Source organism: Argiope bruennichi, chromosome 9 (assembly GCF_947563725.1).
Source record: "Argiope bruennichi chromosome 9, qqArgBrue1.1, whole genome shotgun sequence".
NCBI lineage: Eukaryota > Metazoa > Arthropoda > Arachnida > Araneae > Araneidae > Argiope > Argiope bruennichi.
Window position 1 is genome coordinate 40961733 of NC_079159.1, and position 20059 is coordinate 40981791.

The following is a 20059-nucleotide window of genomic DNA, read 5'->3' on the forward strand; positions in this document are numbered from 1 at the left end:
GTAGATGAGTTCCCGCACCCCCAAGAAACATTTAAATTTTGCAACAGGGTGAAGCCTTCTTACGTCTGTGATCCCGATCAGGTGTTGGAAAAAGAAGAAGGTAATTGATACTCTATACTACTATTTGAGCAAGGTACATCACAAAGAATTTCGTTATGTTGCAGTACAAAGAAACTTTTTCGGTAATGCCCCTTAGTAAAGCGTCGATTTCTCAATTTAAATCTAAAAACTGGTATTTTAATTAAAAATGTTATTCTTTATTTATTGATGTTCTAGATAATTAGGTTAATTATTCTAAAATAATTGTCTAGTAAAAATTCTAGATAACTATTTTAGAATATTCCGTAATTATATAAATGCTGAATCTCCCCACAACTCCCCTCAAACTCCTTGTCACCTTATGTTACGGGTTACTTCGAGCTAATGAATTTAATTTCTTGGTTAATTATATTCTACGATTCCTGGCATCAGTTTGACAATATTTGTCGAAATAAATTTGGAAGATTTATTTATCATCGAGCATTATATGTTGCGAATTCAATTAAAAATAGTGTAATTTTTGCTGTAATTCATTTAAAATAAAGTATTATGAAATGCAAATGCTCTGTGACGAATTATTATTTCTCTTAAATGCTAGTGCAAGCCTTAATCCTGCTGTAAGCATTAGTTGAGAACATTAACTGGATAGAAAAATTTGATATATTCGTTTGCTAAAACATTAACGCATTTAAAAAATATTATTAATTATAAATAATTTATAGTCACACCATTAAAAATTAAAAACAAATTTGTAAAAATATAGATTATTGTACATCAAAAAATATAATTTTAATACATCTTTAGGCAACAAAAATCAATATAAGATTAATCCTGCTTTCAGGAGAAGTAAAAATTAATAATTTTTATAATAAAGGCACCCGGAAAGTAAGTTCTATTGGCCGCTTAAAAGAACATAGAATGATTTATTCTTACACAATAAAAAGGGATCACTTTAAGATTTATTTCCTTGTGTTATATTTAAATGTAATTACTCTCAATCACTCTGTATGTGGAAACAATTTTCATAGAAGGAGATCATATTTTATTTTTCCGTTTTGAAGAACAATATATTATCTGTGATGAAAACCGGATGGTAATAACTTGCTATGCATCAATGCCACTCTTGAAACTAGAGAAAATTCTTTAAGTTATAAAAATATGTGAAAATCAAAGGGAATATAGGTCTGTGTCCTAAGGTAAATGAGAGAATATTTCACAGCCATATGTATATAATGAGTTGCAAACGCCTTAGGGAACATATAGAAAATTTTATAAAAATTAACACAAAATCATTACGAAACGTACGTATTTCTTTTTCCTATAATGATATCTCTGTTTCACAGATTCGAACTAATCGGCGCATCTGTGTAATCTTCCATTTGTAGCACAGCTGCAGCGTAAATTTTCAATGAACTTAATTTCTACATAACCCATATACTATCGACGTCGATGAATAAATTATCCTGTACTATTTCGATTTATCAACACCACTGCTTGTGCAATACTAAAAGTAATTAATATGGAGGGGCGGATTAAACATGCTTGATAAATATGGAAACTTGGTTCATGTGCAAACTCTGTGCTAGCCTACATTCGCTTGGGCTAGATTGCACAATGATATTACTCATAGTCTGTTATATGCTTAGATTCACACTGATGTTAATTTGAGACGTTTTGTCCATTAATTACGTCGATTACTACCGGCCACTCGGATCGAGGTCCAGACGCGTCTGACAGGGAAAGTAATTTATCTGCTCATAATAGTACGGAGAATATTTTGTCAGTCCTATGAAATAATTTAATTTTCATGCTCAGTTGAGTCATTTCTTTAAAAAAGGATCTTTATCATATTATAGCTCCATATTTTGTGCCTGCATTATCTTAATATATTGTGAAATATGTATCGTTATCGTCTAATAATGAATAATCACTTTCCAAATAACAAGATTTTATCTCATTAAAGCATGTTTCATTTTTATCTCCTTTTAGCTGACAAGCTGGATACGTTCATCCGACAGTTGTACAGTGAAACACCATGCATTTGCGATGACTGCAGAAATGAAACTGGAGGTATAATTGTTGGAATCGCTTTACTGAAACATATGTTTCAGCCTTATAAGTAAGCAGTCAAAAGTTACTTTTAAATTAGGGTTATATATTTGGATTATGCTCGAGTAAATTCTTTGAACATATGATATATATTCAAGGAATTTCACATGTTTCTTAAAAAGGAAATAATAAAATATTGATGCAATTTATTTATTTGAAATAAGCACATTGCAGAGATTGACTCCGTTTACAAAGTGCTTTAACCCTTTAACCCTTTATTTATCAAATTATTTTAACCATCAACTTTTCAAATTTATCTTTGAACCGTAAGTTAAGTTTTGGTACAGAATAAATCCAGGAAAAAGAATTTTTTTAAAACTTAATTAAAATAATTTAATTAATTAAATCAATAATAAAAGATTTTTAATGTTATTCATAGTTGATATCTGCTACTTTGTATTGGAAAAACGTTTTTCGTGTTCTTTCAAATACTGTTAGAAAAAATATGATATTATATGATCATATTGTAAAAATATCAGCCGGATTTGAATGGTACTTTAAAATACCGTCGGTAAATAAAGGGTTAAACAAAAACACATAAGGAACACAAGTCACAAATAAAATCAAAACACACATAAAAAAAATTGAACAGAGAAGTATAAAGAATTACAAAGTTTGAAATCAGTAATAAATACATTTTTATGCAGTAATGAACTGTATAAATATTTATTTTGCTCATTCGCGACAATAACTTTAAGGGGATTTAAAAATATAAGTAAATCCAAATAGTTAATATTTCGTTTCATATTGTTATTATTATTTTCTAATTTAAATCATGAAATTTGCATTAAAGAATTAAAGAACAAGGACCACCTCAGAAAACATAATGATCTTTGAATATTTCACCATTTTGTCTTTTAAACGATTAATTTCCAAAATTAATCAAGAGCAGACGATTTCATTATTAAACTTCGTATAACTAACAAACCAGCTGCTGAGTTATCAGCTGCTCCTCATTTCAATAAGTTCGCTTTCTATACATAGCCATGTAAGCTCCAAAATGTTTAGTGCAGAAGAACATTCGCAATATTTTTTTATTGCTGTTCAATTAATTAAATTAATGCTTTTGATTATCCTATATCGAATTTCTTTCAAATTGTAAATACCGATAATCACTAAATTTGGTCATTCTCATGCAACATAGACATTATTTAACTAGATGCTCTTGGCATGTTTTATTTATTGTTATTGTACCCTTGTAGGCATTGTTTAACTAGCTGGTCCACTTTGTTCGTATTTAATGTTGTTTATGTCTCCAACAGAATTGTTATATTGCTATAATTTAAACAAAATGAATACTCATTCTCCCATTTTCTCTTAACTTTTGATAATATTTCAGTTACGAACTGGTTTAATTCCTGATGTCTGGTCCTATTCGAATCTGAAATGTTTCAGTTTCGTAGTATGATCGTAATTTCATCCATTTTATTATTAGTAATAATACGTTTTATAAGTGAGATTTTGATAAATAATACAGTCACATTTCAATTATCCATGTTTGTTAATCCCCAAATGTTATTAAAAAATTTCAAGCACAAATAAAAAAAGTGTAATTTATAATAGTAACGGTAAAAAATATTTATATTAACATTAAAACGTAAATACCCCAAAAGTAAACCAACAAATTTATAAGTAAAGAAACTTACTGAATATTAAATCATAATTGAATGTATTACTATAAAAAACAACTTGTTCTAAAGTGTTTTAAAGCTAATTTCTTTTCTGGTCATTTTGTGGGTTATTTGCTTAGTCTGCATATCATGTGCCCATTACCTCAGTGAATCATGATGTTATATAATGTTACAAAATTTTTTTTTTTTTGTCAGTTGTAGTATCATGCACACAAATAAATATTTTATATTTTTAGAAAAAAAAATGGTCTAAAATTAAGTCAAACTAAAATATTAATCAAAAATTCCTTTGAGCTTTCTATCAAATCTTGAAAATTATTTGTTATAATAATCAGCGTTAATTATATTACACTACTTTTTATGTAGAGAATATCCTTTATAATTACTATTAAATTGTTATTAATAGATTTTACATTTATGTGTCATTAGTTCATTTATATTCATCTAAGAATGTGATATTTTTAGATCCTTATTTCGAAATTTTTTAGTCAACAAATTATGGAATAGGGTAATTAGTTTACATCTTTTACTTATTCAAATTATGGAATAGGGTAATTAGTTTACATCTTTTTATTTTAATCAAAACAAACTCCGTTCTGTTTGGTTGCAGATTTTTCTATTCTTTTCTGGCGCTATTAATTTCTTCCAATAGCGAAAGTTAGATCGGGAAGAAACGAAAATTTGTTTTTTAAGATGGTTTTTGGATAACCTTGAGATTTCTAGTCCGCCATGTGTTTTTTAAGTATCCTCACGTGCCGTGTTTTTCTAAACAAGGAAAATTTCTTCCGGGATTCTGATAAACTTCCTTTCCTATGTCATGTTCTAAGATTGCGTCAATCGAATATGAAATTACCTAAATAGATTTTGCGGTTAGAGAAAATTCGTTTTAATAAATTATTTTTGGTTTAATAAAAAAACCAGACTTAATATACAGAAGAGTTTCATTCCTGGTACCATTTTATTAATTAGTTAATTAACTAAGTCATTTAAAATAAAAACTATCGCATTAGTTAATTTTTAAACAAGTGAATTATGACTTTATTAGCATATTTTAAGTGATGGATTGCATGTGTTTTACGCTATAATTTTTTATGCAATAGAAAACTTATTTCACTAGTAAACTCTCTGGTTCTAAAAATAATCTCTTATTGCTTCAAATGTTAATGCATGTTTTTGGTGCTTTTATTATTTTTAAAATGTCAAATTTATTTTTTCTATAATTAAAATCGAACTGTCTCCTCCCTCCTTTTCTGCATAGATGCCTTCTAACTACTTCATTGCAGCTAGACGTGGTGGCTTTGTCTTTTCTATGCAACTGTTAAACTAACATAACAATGTATAGAGACTGAAAATAAATTTAGGATTTCATTTTCAACGCTATTTTTAATCATTTGTAATTAAATAATTTTAAAACTCGATAAAAATTATGAAACTTCAATAAAATAGATGTGTTCTTATTTGAACAATAATTAGTTCTTACATTTAAATTTTAAAACCAGATGTAAAGCTGTTCAAAAAGTGTTATTCTTTTACACATAAAACAGATTAAAATAATGGTACTAAATCAGCATTATGGAATGTTTACATGTGCTGTTAGAATTTATAAAGAGTACAAGAACCATTTCAAATCTTGAACTGCATAACAATTTTAATATTGATAATATGATGTGCAAACAATAGCATGATGATAAGGTAAAAAACAATTCCATATTTTTTTATATTTTTAAAGATTTTTCGAAGTATTTTTATTTAATTATTATTTTATAAATTTTTAAAACAAGGATTGCTATTTTTGTTTCATTATAATAGCAATTATTCTTTCAGTATGCATTCCTTTCAATCATTTCTTTATGAGAATGTTAGATTCTTACTTTCTTGCCTTTTTTAAAAATCTTGTTTCAATTAAAAACGAAAGAATTAGAAATTATAGAATAGGATATGTGATAAAGCGATTTCTTATTATTCTTTTTGAAGAAAGCATTTAAATAATCGGATCAGTAAAAGTAAATTATACTTCGAAGACCAATCATAACATTAAATGTATAATCTTGTTATCTAATCAATATCAAAGAGTAAAGATACTAAACGTTAAATAACTGATAAAAAGTCGTTATATAGATCCGTAAATGAAACAAAGAATCAAATTATTCAAAGTTGTATTTAAAAAAGTCGTAAAAAACATAAAAGTTCTAAAAACCTTTTTTTTTTATCTAAAAATAAATAAGTACGCTTATATATTAAAAAACCTTCCGCATATCAAAAATAACTATAAGAAATAATCGATTTCTATACATTGCTTTACCCTAGGTCGAATTCTATCCATTTAGTCATCTTCTTGGATCGATACAATCATCAATCAAAGTACAGAACTGTGTTGTTTTCGTTCCCCGTATACGATTGCTGAAATGCTATTGGAAAATAATTTATCATTATTAAAATGTCTATCAGCTATTCCATTGACATCGTTTCTAAACGGTCGTTTACTCTTAGATTCCGACATAAATACGCCTTTTCTGTGATTAATGCTCTACAGTAGCAACTTAGAAAGTTAAAGGAAAGCAAATGATTGTATTTGTTTGATTGTCGAAAATGCGAATCGTCCATTGAAACAATTAGTCTTAATATTTCTTTTGAGTCCTATTTTTTATTCTGTTGATGAAAGGTAGATTTGAAATAGCGATTAAGAAGGAATATAAACGTTGCAATTGTCACAATGTGATGCTTTATCGTTCAAAAGTCATCACTGTAAAATATTTTGAGTAATACACCGCCATCGACTTTGGACCTTTGTATATAAAATCGATGAGTCATAATGTATAGGTCATAATGTATATGCATGTAAAAATTTCAGAAAGCAACCAAACAAAACGTTTAAGGATGGCTTTTTTTTTCTCCCAGCTAACTTAAACCATAATGCAATGTAACTTAAATAATAATTTATGTTTTATCTGTTGGACATCAAGAAGTTTAATATGCTGCGTATAATTTTTAAAAATTATTTTTTGGACATAAAGGGTCACGTTATCTAAATTATCACAAAAAAAAATCTCTTCTAAGATGCTATCACAAAAAATGTATCAGCGCTTGCAATGCACTTACCGTGCTCAGGAGATTAAATGAAGTCAGCCACCCTGAAATTCTGCTGATACTTCTCATGCCAGATTTAATAGCAAATCAAATTTTATGTTTCATTTCCATTTGTCCCGAAATATGGAATATTTTAACAATAAGAATTACTTTATTATTTAATACTACATTTTTATTATTTGCATAGTTAAATTGCATATTTCTTTTAATTATTGATTTTCTTAGTTTTTAGTTAATTCATATAATTAAACTAAAATAACCAATTTACACCCAATTTTTCCCATTACCAATTTCCAATAACCAATCTTTTCTGTGGCATCATGAAACCCAACTTTTAATCTTCCCTTGCACTTAGGAATTTCACTTACACAGCGATCTATTCTGAATTTTCGATAGCTTATACCCTTTTTTAAATCTGTAATAGTTATTTTCTTGTCAATTTTATGTAGTAATGTCACGACATTTTTGCAACTGGAATGGTAAAGAATGGATATTGTATGGCATTTTGCAAAAGTTAGTTTGTATTTCTCTATAAAATGGAACTGAGACGTAGACAAAAAAATACTGCTTATTCACAACAATATCTCTATGAAAACAGAACTAAGTTCTCCCAAAAAGTATTTAAAAATAACACCTTCCTTGAATAGTTCCTGCTATTTATTCAACAGTCATGTCAAGAATAAAGATATTATATGGATTGCAAAAAAGTAACTTAGTTGTCAAAAAAATAGGCTTTTATTCTTTAACTGACAAAAAATTTCTTAAAACAATCTGATTGCAAACAAGTATGATCGGAGAAATATCAAATGAGCTTCTTGTGATATTGAATCTATCTAATTTTCTTGATTTCTTTGGAAATTAAAAGTTAGTTCCTTTCGGACATTTCCCATTAAAGTAATGCATATAATAGCATTAGGAACAAGATATATGTCTGCTAAAATATTAATGTAAATGCTTTTTCAGAAATTGCTTTGTCTATGAGTACACAGTTGTTTACATGTTACATGTGACATAGAACCTTCCTTTTATTTTTGTAATTAGAAATTGTTTTTGAAAAGCTGCTATTTAAAAAATGCGGAATGTTCTAAAAATGTAATGTTATAAATACTCTTTCAATATAAGATCTGTTCTTCTTATGTGAACTATAAACTTTTGAAACATTTCATATATCTATATATCATTAAGTTAATTAATGTAATTAAAATTTAACTAGCAATCATTGCCCTACAGAAATTTATTATTATTATTATTTTCAGTCAGCATCCAGCCAAAACTATTCGCACATTTGCCCAAACACTGCGAGAAAACTGGAATTTGGGAAAATGCGACAATGACATCCTCATAGTTGTGGCTACCACAGACAGGCTGGTATGAACACCATTTCTTATGAAAAGATGTTTATAATTTAGTTTATTAATTAAAAGTCACTTAGAAGGCTTTTGTTTTGATTCTTTTTTACAGTCCTTCACTGATGTGGGAAAGGAGACGTCATATTACGTGTCTCTCAACGAGGCACACAGAATTTTCTTGGAAAATAAGGCCAATTTTACAGCTGGACATTTCTACGAAGGACTGAGGGCCATGCTCTCCGATTACTATGCAAAAACGAGGACAATGAAAAAGATACAAAAGAACGAGGATAAACTGAATTTAGGCCTTATCACTGGAAGTATCGTCGGTGCGGTTGTCGTTTTAGGAATTCTTCTTTTCTTGATATTTTTGTTTTACAGGTATCTGAAAAGGTCTAAAGTTCCGGTAAGTAATCGCTTTGTATATATTTATTTATTTTGTGTGTGTGTATGTATGGCAGAACCGTCTCAATTTAAAGATGGAACAAACTATTAACAATGTATTTTATGATTGTTTCAAAGATTTTGACTGAATTTACTAAGATTCATCTCTCGTTCTGAAACTGTATTTGAAGTGAACCTACTATTTAAGCCTTGCTTAAAAACCTTGCTTGCTTTGTTCCCTACTGATATAGCGTGTATCGGATCCCTCCGGGGGGCACCTCTGATTTGAAGATGAGAAGCTTCTGCATGATAGTTACTCTAACTACCCAGGTGGAAGCAGAAATAATGTGGGGTCAACTACCCTCCACCGACGACGGGACATGCTTCTCACTAGAAGGGTTGTACCGTGGCTGGTGATGGCCCTTAGGACTCAACCTTAGTTTATTTAACATGGTTTAATTTTTACAATAAATGGAAAATTTAGAAAATTTAACATGGTTTAATTTTTACAATAAATGGGCTTATAAATTATTTTTTTCTATAATATCATTTATTATTCATTATTTTTTTTTAAAAATATTAGAAAATTTAAATAAAAGTCGAATTTATTATTGAATATTGATGTTGCTGTAATTTATAATTTTCTTAATATTAAATGCAAAATAATCAAAACTTATTTTTTATATTTTTTATTATAAAATAAATAAGGGAAGGCATTTTCTTATATTAAATTTTTAAAGACCTAATTTGTTAAACATTATTGTCCTAACTATAGTTAAGAATTCTAATTTATTTGCTCAGAAAAGAATTCAGCAATATTCAATAGCATATCGTAATCGGCCACTTAAATATAATAATGGTTTTCTTTCTAATTTATTTTATTTTTCTGTTCATGTTAAAACTGTAGTGAAATCTAAGAGAATTTCCTTCAAAATTCTGCTGAAACATTCAATCTTTCGCTTCAACATATTTTTTAAAGACCTATTTTTATATTTTTCAATATTTATTAAAGAATCAGTTACTTTTACATTAAATTATCATTTAATATACATTCATTGTTATTTAAAAATAGAAAGTTTATCTCTTTTTGCGATAATACAACCTCTGGGTTTGTAGTATAATAATATTTTATGCATCGCGATCTTAACCTTCAAACTACAGTTATATAGACAAGTCACGGTAAGATTACAATACGATATTAGAGTGATATTCCCAACATCACAACGACTTCCACAAACGCAAACTCATCTATTTCTGCGAGGTTTCCGCTTTTAGAACTTGTCAGCTATGACAGCACTGCTACATTGCAAAATCAGTTTCTTGCTTGTGACACCGATGTCTCTAATCTCTGACTATTATATCTGCATGTGTATTCAGAAAGCAGCTGATTTCATTACAAAATTAGGAACAAAAATAGCAGATCGAGTTAATTTTAAAAGGCTTTACAGTTTGTTTTGTAACATAACGTTAATATATGTGACAGATATGCAACACAAATGCTTTTTTGTGGCCAATAATTATTTCAAAAATGATTTATTTCGATAAATAATTTGCTTGTGACATCTGTGACTTTACATACATAAATTTATTCCCCGTATTGAAATGTTTCATTTAAATATATAAATTTACAAACGCCATTGTTTCAGAATGATGCAATCTGTTCATTGAAAATAATTCATCATTTTCGAAAATAATACCATTTTAATTCAATGAAACAATTCAGTATCACGAAATCATATTGATACAAACAAATAGCAATCTTTGTCTACCAAGTTGTTCATCCGGAGTAATGGTTTTCCTGCCTATTAAACTATTTATATAGAATGCATTGAATTAAAATGTCACCTTATTGTTTTATATGAGTGAAAAATATAATTTTAAGAGAATCAGTTAACTACTAATAAATACGCATGTAATTTTTTTAAAATTTATACTTTGAAATAAAATCGATATGAAGGTTCGGTGTCTGAATTAATCCCCCCCCACAAAAAAAAACACACAATCTGTAGCTATTTTTAAAAACTTAATTTTAACATCTACAAAGGCACGCACTTGAGTGGTTTGATTAATCATTGAAATTACTTATAACTTCATTATAACAATTACAAAATTGTTACAAATGTGCAATTTTAATTTTTTAATTTGTATGGAAATAAAATTAGTGTCATTGAAAGGATGATTTTTTGACTTTTGAGATAGTATAAAAAATAATTTTTTATTAGAAAATGTTCTTAGAAGATGTTACAGAAAAAAATAAAGATATTAAAAATTTTATTTATATTATAAATCAAATTCTAGATTTTAAAAAGTTGGTTGTGACGTTCCACTTATCTTGAAAAGCACGTGAGCTAATTTTCACTTAGATCGGACAGAAGCAGTACATTTCTATAAAATATATATAAACAATACCTGACGCTGCTTTTCTAATTCCTCAATATATTTCAAGGCTGCTTCAATAACGTTTAATTTATCTTTAAGTCATCATTTCATTATCGTTGATCTCAATTGACTATCCATCATGTTCATCCATTGTAACAACTACTTTTTTCCTTTTATACGTCGTATACAAAAGTAACTCTGACTGATTAAAACAGAAAGACAGGCATAAAATTTAACGAAGCATTGACAACGACATCCATTACTATAACGGTCTTATCTTGAATCTCCTGCAACTCTTAACTGTAAGTGTTCGACCGATTTTAATGTCTTGAAGATGGGGAAATAAAAATTCGACACTGAACACTCGATTCACGTGAAAAATGCAATGAGCATTTTCTGATTTGTGATTTTTAGTCAATTCAGCAGCACCGTTGATTTAAAAAGGAATCTTTTGATTGCAGGGCTGATATTTAAATCATTATACAACATAAATACATTTTTACACTTTAAATGTGTATATCTTGAAGCTGTTCATTATTAATCAGCTTATAATTTACGAGAATAGAATAAGAAAAGCGTTTTAATGGGTTAAACGTGAGCAAAATCTTGCTCTTAAAATTCTTTCCACCGATAATAAATTACAATTTATTTTTCATTAGTTAAATTTGTGGCATGCTAAAAGAGTGAACGTGGTTAGGTTTTTATCATTGAAATTAATGAAAGCTTTGTAAAGATGATAATTTAAAGCCAGATCCTTCGACTTGTCTTTTCATGCTTGTGAATCAAACTGGTCTATAAATAGACATACAAAAACAATTTCTACTGTTGCCAGTAATGGAAGGCTGTCAGAAAAGTTCTTAATAGGGAAAACTCAACTGTCTATTAATATTTGCGAAAAAAAGAAGCAGAGTTGTCGTTCGTATTTCCTGTTAGCGTTAAATGAATTTTAATTACAAAAGACAGGAACAAATGTTCGTCACTTCGTTGGAAAAAAAAAAGCAATTTCTCGTTTCTAAAAATTTTTTTTTCTTCTTAAATTTAGTAAATTGGGTTTTCCAAAAACATTATATTAATTTTTCCTTACAACCAAAATGATATTGCTTCTACTTATGCGAAGACTGGCGGGTCGAGTTTCTTTACTAATGATGTATCTTTAAATAAAAATTATTTCGTCTCTTTCCTTGACACTTATTTATTGTTTTGATATGAAGAGATACGTTATGTTTATCAGGTTCAATCTACATTAAATTCCATTTATATATATATATATATATATATATATATATATATATATATATATATATATGTAGGACTCAGAAATCACTACTATTTTAGAACGCACATTTAATTACATTTAGGACGATTAGGACATTTAGGATATATATACATTAACATAAAAGAATTGAACATTCAGTAGATTTCGTCGAATACGTCGCATCTCGTCTCGTCTTTACTTTCGTCAAGATCCGTCTGATCTGCCACGTTTTTACTCTCGTCTAGATCCGTCTGATCTGACACGTCTTTACTCTCGTCCAGATCCGTCTGATCTGCCACGTTTTTACTCTCGTCTAGATCCGTCTGATCTGACACGTCTTTACTCTCGTCCAGATCCGTCTGATCTGCTCTCCGTCTTTACTCTCGTCCAGATCCGTCTGATCTGACACGTCTTCACTCTCGTCCAGATCCGTCTGATCTGCCCTCCATCTAACCAGCGTCAACTCCGTCTAACAACCAGCAGATGGCGCTCGCCAACAGGCGCTCGTCACTACATATATCGCTGAATATTCTTCATACTTTGTCCTATTTTTGCACTTCTTTGTTTAGATTTATTTTCCCATAACTCTTGTTTGTTGTTGAGCAAAAGCTTCTTATCAATGACTTTTCACAAAAATAAAAATAAAATTGTGACTACACTACATGAGAATGCAAGGCAGAATTTAATATTTTTTCCAACGATTATTTTATCCAAATATCATAGAATTCATCTTCTGAAAAATGCATATTCCATGTCAAGAAAGATACGCATGTTTAAAGACAACGGCGAAACAAGAGTAATAACAATGCCCCGATTGCTTGTAGATATTAGAGATAAAATATTTTTTCTTTAATTTTATCGTTCTGAAATTAAATATGACAGTAAAGATTAAAAACTTAAGGCATATTATGATATTAATAGCGACATTTAAGCATTTAATTAACATTTTCTTGTTTCTATTGCAATTCTTGAAGCATTAGTGTATCTTTAACGTAAATTAATTATAATATCTTTAATATAAAGTAAAAGCATTTTTTTGTGAATTAGTCAAATAAAAAATAAATAAAAATTGATTTATATAAAGTTTCGTATTTTAAAATTGCATTGCACCTGAATTATAAAAACATGTATTATAAAAATGTTAGAGACAATCTTTATAAATGTCATTTACTTTTGATATTTTCTTATACTTTTTCAACACAGCTTCAACTATAGAATATTGCAAAAATTTAATAAATTTTGTCCCAAAATTAAAAGAAAATTGATTTAAAACTCTGACTATTTATTTTGTATGTCTGTTAGTTGACTGTTTAGTTAAAGATAAAAATATTGAAATTAAAATTTAAAAAAAATTGTACTCAACAAAAAGGCACTCCAGATTAAAAAAATGGATGTAAATTTGGTACAAATTTTTATTCCAAAATTCATGGAATATCTTTTTTGATATGAATGAATCAACTGTTTTATTATGATGGCTCTTTTTCTTATCTCACTGTTTTTGTTTTATTTATAATGACTTTTTTTTATATTTATTCTTGTTCAAAAGAGAAAAAAAAAAAAAAACACTGCAACGATGTTTAGAATCGAATTCTTAGTGTTTTTGTTCTATTTATGATGGCTTTTTTTGAAAAAGAAACAATAACAACAACAAAATATGCTGCAGATGATATTTCGAGTACTCTACAAGCGAAATACATGCAAGTAAATGGTCAGGAACGTCCGCAATATTTTTGTTCATTAATAAAAACATATTACAACTAACACATGCACATAATGTCCACTCTCGACACCGTTTCCTTTGTAAAGTAAGTCAACCTGAGTAAACAATCTGCATCGAAGTAAGAACTCCGGTTTGCATACAACTGAGTACATGTAATTCTCTTTCGGCCATGGTAGCAAGTAATAGCATATATTATACAAAAAAAGTTTTTTCCTCATATGAATGATCATATAAATTTCCTTTGGTATCTAATTCAAAACACTGCTGATTAGTATAATAATGGTCATGATTTGTTTTAAATATGAATTCTAGCAAATACCATTTTTTTAATAGAGACATTTATGTCCCATTTAATCTCATGACACATATAGGTATATCAACATATTTGTGCTCATGTGATAAAAAAAGTGACAACTGAATCAAGTGCAACTCCCTGTGGTTTATGTCTGTAAATAAAGTGATCGAAACTAATTAATAATTTCAATTGATATGTTAATTAATTTTAATTTGTATATTATTTGAAATTCCAATGGAAATTCTAAAGAATATTATTATTTTTTAAATTAGTAAAAATTACTAAAATCATTAAACTAATTAAAAATTACTAAAATCATTAAATTAATTAAAAATTACTAAAATCATTAAATTAATTAAAAATTACTAAAATCATTAAATTAATTAAAAATTACTAAATTCATTAATTTAAATTAATAAATTAATAAAAAATAAGAAGAATAAGAATTTTTATTGTGTGCAATATTTATTTTGTATTTGAATAACCATTTCGGTATAAAATTCATTCCATTGTTTTCTTTATCAAACTATTTGCATAAGAGAACAATGACTTTTATTATACAAAAGATAAAAATCCAGAAACTTTCTCAATATTCTTAAGATAATTTGATATTTTCATATCAAAGAGATTATCTAAAAATTCGAACTCGAGATTTCTACGAATTTACGAGTTTTAAACTTCGCTTGAGTTCGAAGTTGGAAATTATATCCATCTCTCTGTATATGAAAACGATAATTCAAACGCGCTTTGATTTAGAGGGACAGAATTTGGTATATGTTCTTTAGACCACATTTATAGGTTTTCATCTGATTTTGAACAAAGGCTGTCTATCTAGCTCTCCGAGTGAATGATAATTACAAAAGGCAAACAGCTAAAGATATAAAATTTGATATAGAGATTTAGCTTTTTAAGCTTAAATCCGTTTCGAATTTTGAATCAAAAACATTAAATGGTTAACGATTTGTGGGCTGTACGCTCATGTAAATGTAAATGCGAAAAAATAGATAAATGAAACTTGGTAAACAGCTGTAGCATTTAATATATAAATTTTTATTAAATATTAATCTAAATCTATCTAAGGACTAACCGCCTATCGTTTATAGTTCATATATTATACATAAACATGATAATTAAAAATTACAAGAATCTGCCTAAATAAGATTCGGTACACAATTTTATCATTTAAATTTGAACCTAATCCGTCAAAGATTTGAACGTCTATCGGTCTGAGTTCATATAAATAACGTAATTAAAAAAATGCAATAATGACTTAAATAAATGAAGTTAGATGTGTGATCATATTATTAAAATTTAAATTCTATGTTAATGTGATGATCAACAAAAAAGGTGTTCAAAATACGTACTCACTTTTCTAAACTATAATAAGTATTACAAAACTCAACTGCAGAACTCTGGAAATAAAAATCTGCGTACTCGTGGTGTTCACTGCCTTCAACAAAGTACAAAAATTTATGAGGAGGAAATGGGAAATAACACCTTCATTAACGAGTATCTGAAAATATTTTGGTCAGACCATTTCTACTGGTATCGTTTTTTCTTTGAGAAAAATATAAATATTGTCTGTGTTTTATAATTCTTCTTCTTATTTTTTTTTTAATATTTGAATTCATTTTCTATCAAAATTTTTCATCCCGTTTTTCCTTACTAAAATCGCTTTTACCTTCAACTGTATAATTCTTAACTTAATTTTTTAATTGTTTTGAAGAAAATTATTTTTAAGTATTTTTAATTCATTAGATTCTAGGCACATCAATATTATTTCAGGTAAATTCCTAATTTTCAGAATTTATAATGCAAGTACAGAAATATTCCTCTTCAAATATTATTAAAAATATTAAATAAAAAAAGTATAAACCCCTTTTTTTTATTTTTTGGGAAGACATGTTTAAAATCTTTTGTTTTGTTTGTAAATGCACAATTCTTTAACAATCCATAATGAAAGTAAACAAGCTACCAACAGTTTCTGTGGCTTGCTTACTTTCATTAAGTTTAAATTTTCTAAAACGCAGTTCCTGGTAGATAACATTAATTGTATTTGTTAGCTCAGCAAAAGCATTATTCAAAACAAAGCTTTTACTGATAATCGGTAGAAATAAAAGTGAAACTTATAAATATTTTGTAGTTACAGAAAATCAAGCTGTTGCTAACATGAGTTTTGCTAACCAATACTGTGATACTTAACAAAGGTTCTAGATAAATAGTACATTACATTGCTATTACATTAGATTAACAGTACATTAAAGATAGTAAATTTTTATCAATTTAAAATTCTATTTACGTAATAGAAAGTATCATTTTATTTTTTAGTGTTACCAAACCTATAAAGTGAAAATGTTATAGATATTTTAAATAATTTTATTAATTTGTCGCTGGCAATGATAAATTAAATTTTGCATCAATTAGTATTACTATAATATACAGGAAAAACTTATCTTTCGGGGTTTTGAAAATTGTTTACGCAGTCTGTAATTTTTCCAGAAGCTACAGGATTTAAAAATCATTTGATATTCTTATTTTAATTTTTTTAAATATATTTGCAGGATATCAGAAGATTTTATATGTTTCAATTTTTCGACAAGTTTTGCTAATTTTATTTAAAAATGTTTTTACACAAAAAATATTCCATACTATTTTAAAAAATTCACTAACTTAAGTTCACGCTATCATTCCATTTAATGATAATAGTAACTATATTGTTAGTTTCTCGCGCGTCGCTTAAATTACGAAATCCATCAGCTGTTAATTGGACACTTGGATACTGTAAGCAAATATTTCAAATTTTGCTCATTAGTACAAAAACATAAGGAAGATTTTTCTAACCGTATTGTAACATTTTACTAAACTGTTAGTTTTCATTAACAAAAGATATGAATTATTTTTGTCCTTAGCAATGTTAGGTATCCCAGATAGTATAAATATAAACCCAGAATGTGATGAAATGTCGTTGTTTTATAGTGATTAAAAAGTATCTTGTAAGCATTTCTAGCAAATTATTTTCATTTTAAAGTATGTTATGATTTATATAATATAAATCTTAAAACCAACCGAAAAATCTGTGATAAAAGTAATTTAAGTATTTTATTTTCTTTATTCCGTAGAAACTTTGATTTATATTTTTTTTTATTTGGTACTAGCTGGTACCCGGCGCATTGCTGCCGTAGACAAAATAATTTTGGAAATATCATTTGAAAGAGCTATCTTGTTTAATTAGGAATGATTGAAAGAAGGATATTTATTTTCTCGCCGACTATGAATACATTCATTGAAATTGAATGATATATAAAGAAGTATAAATAAAAATTTATTCTAATTTTTTTTCACTTTAGATATAATTATTGTATTGTACCAATAATATTCTCGCAAGTGCAAGTAATAAGTTGGTAAATTTTTATCGCAATCGGATTAATGGTACGGCAACGCATAAAATGCGAACAAATATAAATTCATTTTTTTATTAAATATAATAATCAAAATCAAAAGAATAGGATCATATGCATACGTTATCTTCATAATAATTAATTTTAATGTGAGTTTTTGTCAATATTATCTTTTATAATTATAAAAATCTATCAAATACAAAAAAAGATATTTTCTTAATTGTTTTGGGAGGGCAATTGAGGGATCAAATATAAAAATCTATGCTTACATGTTATAAGTTAGCTCTATGAAAGAATTTCTTTTTAAGATTTGAATCAAAAACAGAAAAAAAAAGTCTTAATTAATCGAAAATTGTCATTTTAAGTTTTCTAAATATGAAATTGAGAAAAAAATATTCATTGTTATAGCATATTTGATTGTATCTAATATAACTGTTTTTCTCGACTTTCAGCAAAATTCAATAGAGAAACCCGACGGCAAATCTGAAGGCGTGTCTTCCAGCTGGACAAAGCATGACATCAAAGTCATGTTTGGCTCTCTGAAATCCAACGACAAACCTTCATCTTCGTCCGCTAAGTATCAACCCTGTCAGACGGATGAAAAAGACCTTCCAGCAAACGACTTCAGAATCGATGAAGATGAAGTCATCAACACAACGCTTGCGGTTTCTAGTACAACTACCACATCACCATCACCGAATTCGACACAGGTGACCACAACAACCACAGTCGACAATGACACGTCAACAACCGAACTGCTGGACAAAGAGCTAACAGATGCCGTGGAGGGGCTCACCACCACATTTAAACCCAAAAAAGAATACAGGAGGCACGAAACAGATTTATAAACATGTGACACATTTACAATGTGCGATAGTTTTGAAAGCATCTCAAACTCTGTTGATGTTTTGAAAGATGTTACGATATTGCTTTATTATTTTTACTCCTGCCGGAAAATATGGAATGGTATAAACATTTTCGACATTAGAAGTTCCCGATGTGCTATTCTCGTACTTGATATTGTTGTTATCCATTAATCAAAGCACATTTAAAAAGAAGTCAAAGTGATGCAAAATGAAATTATTCAGCTAGCGAAAACATAGCAATGTCAAGTGTTATATCCATATTCAAAAGCAACGAAGGATTGCAAATTCACCAACTTATATCTGATATAAGTGGTGAACCAATAAGTTGCGCTTCTTACATTCATTTGATTTAATGGCACAGTCAAATTCACAAAAGATGCACAGAATTTATTTAGTGTGGAGTTCCAAATGAACATTATCCCTGTGTCATATCATATGTATTCAATTCAAAAGATCGTAGTGATAATTCTTGTTTATAATGCAAATGAAAGCATTATACTAGTGGAATTTAGAACTAGAAATGTTTATTTTATTTAAAAAAATCGTCAATGGCCAGCTACCGAATTTAGAATTAAAATGTACTTTTGTTATGATATATCTCTAAAGTTTTGAAGGGATAATCTATTCCATAAAAGGGTTTTGTGATATAAATGGTACACTATCACACAATTTCATTAAATTTTTTTGAACGGTCAACAGCTTTTTAATGCATCTTATATACCACTGAACTGTGTGCAACAAGTTCTTCTAGGACTGCAAATTTTGTCGCAGAAACTAGTCAATCTTATGTGAAAATAGTTGTATGAAGGTTTTGAAATCAAGTATTGCAGAACAGAGTAATTATATCCTTGGACTTTAATGCGATTTCTTTTGCATATTTAAATGTGAATCAATTTTAAGAAGCTTCACGCTGAAAAATTAAAAATGTTGCTGTAGAACAGAAAATTTAAAATAAGATAATCATTATTTTATTATTGTCTCAAAAATAATTTCATTTTTATATGTGCTGCTTGTAAAACTGCATTTTCTTTTTATACTTTCCCTGTAAGAGCAATATTTAGTCTCTTTATTTATTTCATTCAATTCCTGCATTTGAAATTGCTTTCATCGCACTGAATAGAGTAAATTAATATGTTTTTGTTGTTTCAAAGCAATTTTTTAATATCTTTAATTTTTATTTTTAATATTAAATTCACTGCAATAATTCTTGCATATTCTATAAAGTAGTGATTTTCAAAGCTGATATCTCGACTATGAATTTCGTAAATGAATATAAAATTTTGTATTTTAGGAAAAAAAAAAAAAATACAAATTTAGAAGGAAAAAATTATTTAAAGGAAATCTAGAATTACAATTCAATAATCTGGAATCACTCAAATGCAATATGATCTCATTCTGAATCATATGAATTTTTTTCATTAAAAATTGTAAGCTAATCAAAATATGAGAAATACTTTTAAAGTAAGAAGAAAAAAATACCTGAATTCTAGGTATCTATAAAAAGGGAAATTATTTATAGTATATAACATGCTAATCTGTATCAATAT

At 27.8% G+C, this 20059-nt stretch overlaps 1 protein-coding gene across 2 annotated transcripts in view; it reads left to right on the plus strand.

Moving 5' to 3' along the window:
• Nucleotides 1–19483, plus strand: part of LOC129983868 (uncharacterized) — a 49851-nt gene extending 30368 nt beyond the window's left edge. For both annotated transcript variants that reach the window (XM_056093537.1, XM_056093536.1), the window contains exons 2-6: nt 1–100; nt 2029–2158; nt 8123–8234; nt 8328–8621; nt 18099–19483. The exon at nt 1–100 is cut by the window's left edge and continues 233 nt beyond it. In XM_056093537.1, the coding sequence (XP_055949512.1) occupies nt 1–100; nt 2029–2158; nt 8123–8234; nt 8328–8621; nt 18099–18494 (1032 nt within the window). In that variant the 3' untranslated portion in view covers nt 18495–19483. The remainder of the gene's footprint in view (nt 101–2028; nt 2159–8122; nt 8235–8327; nt 8622–18098) is intronic.
• The last annotated feature ends 576 nt before the right edge of the window (nt 19484–20059 follow it).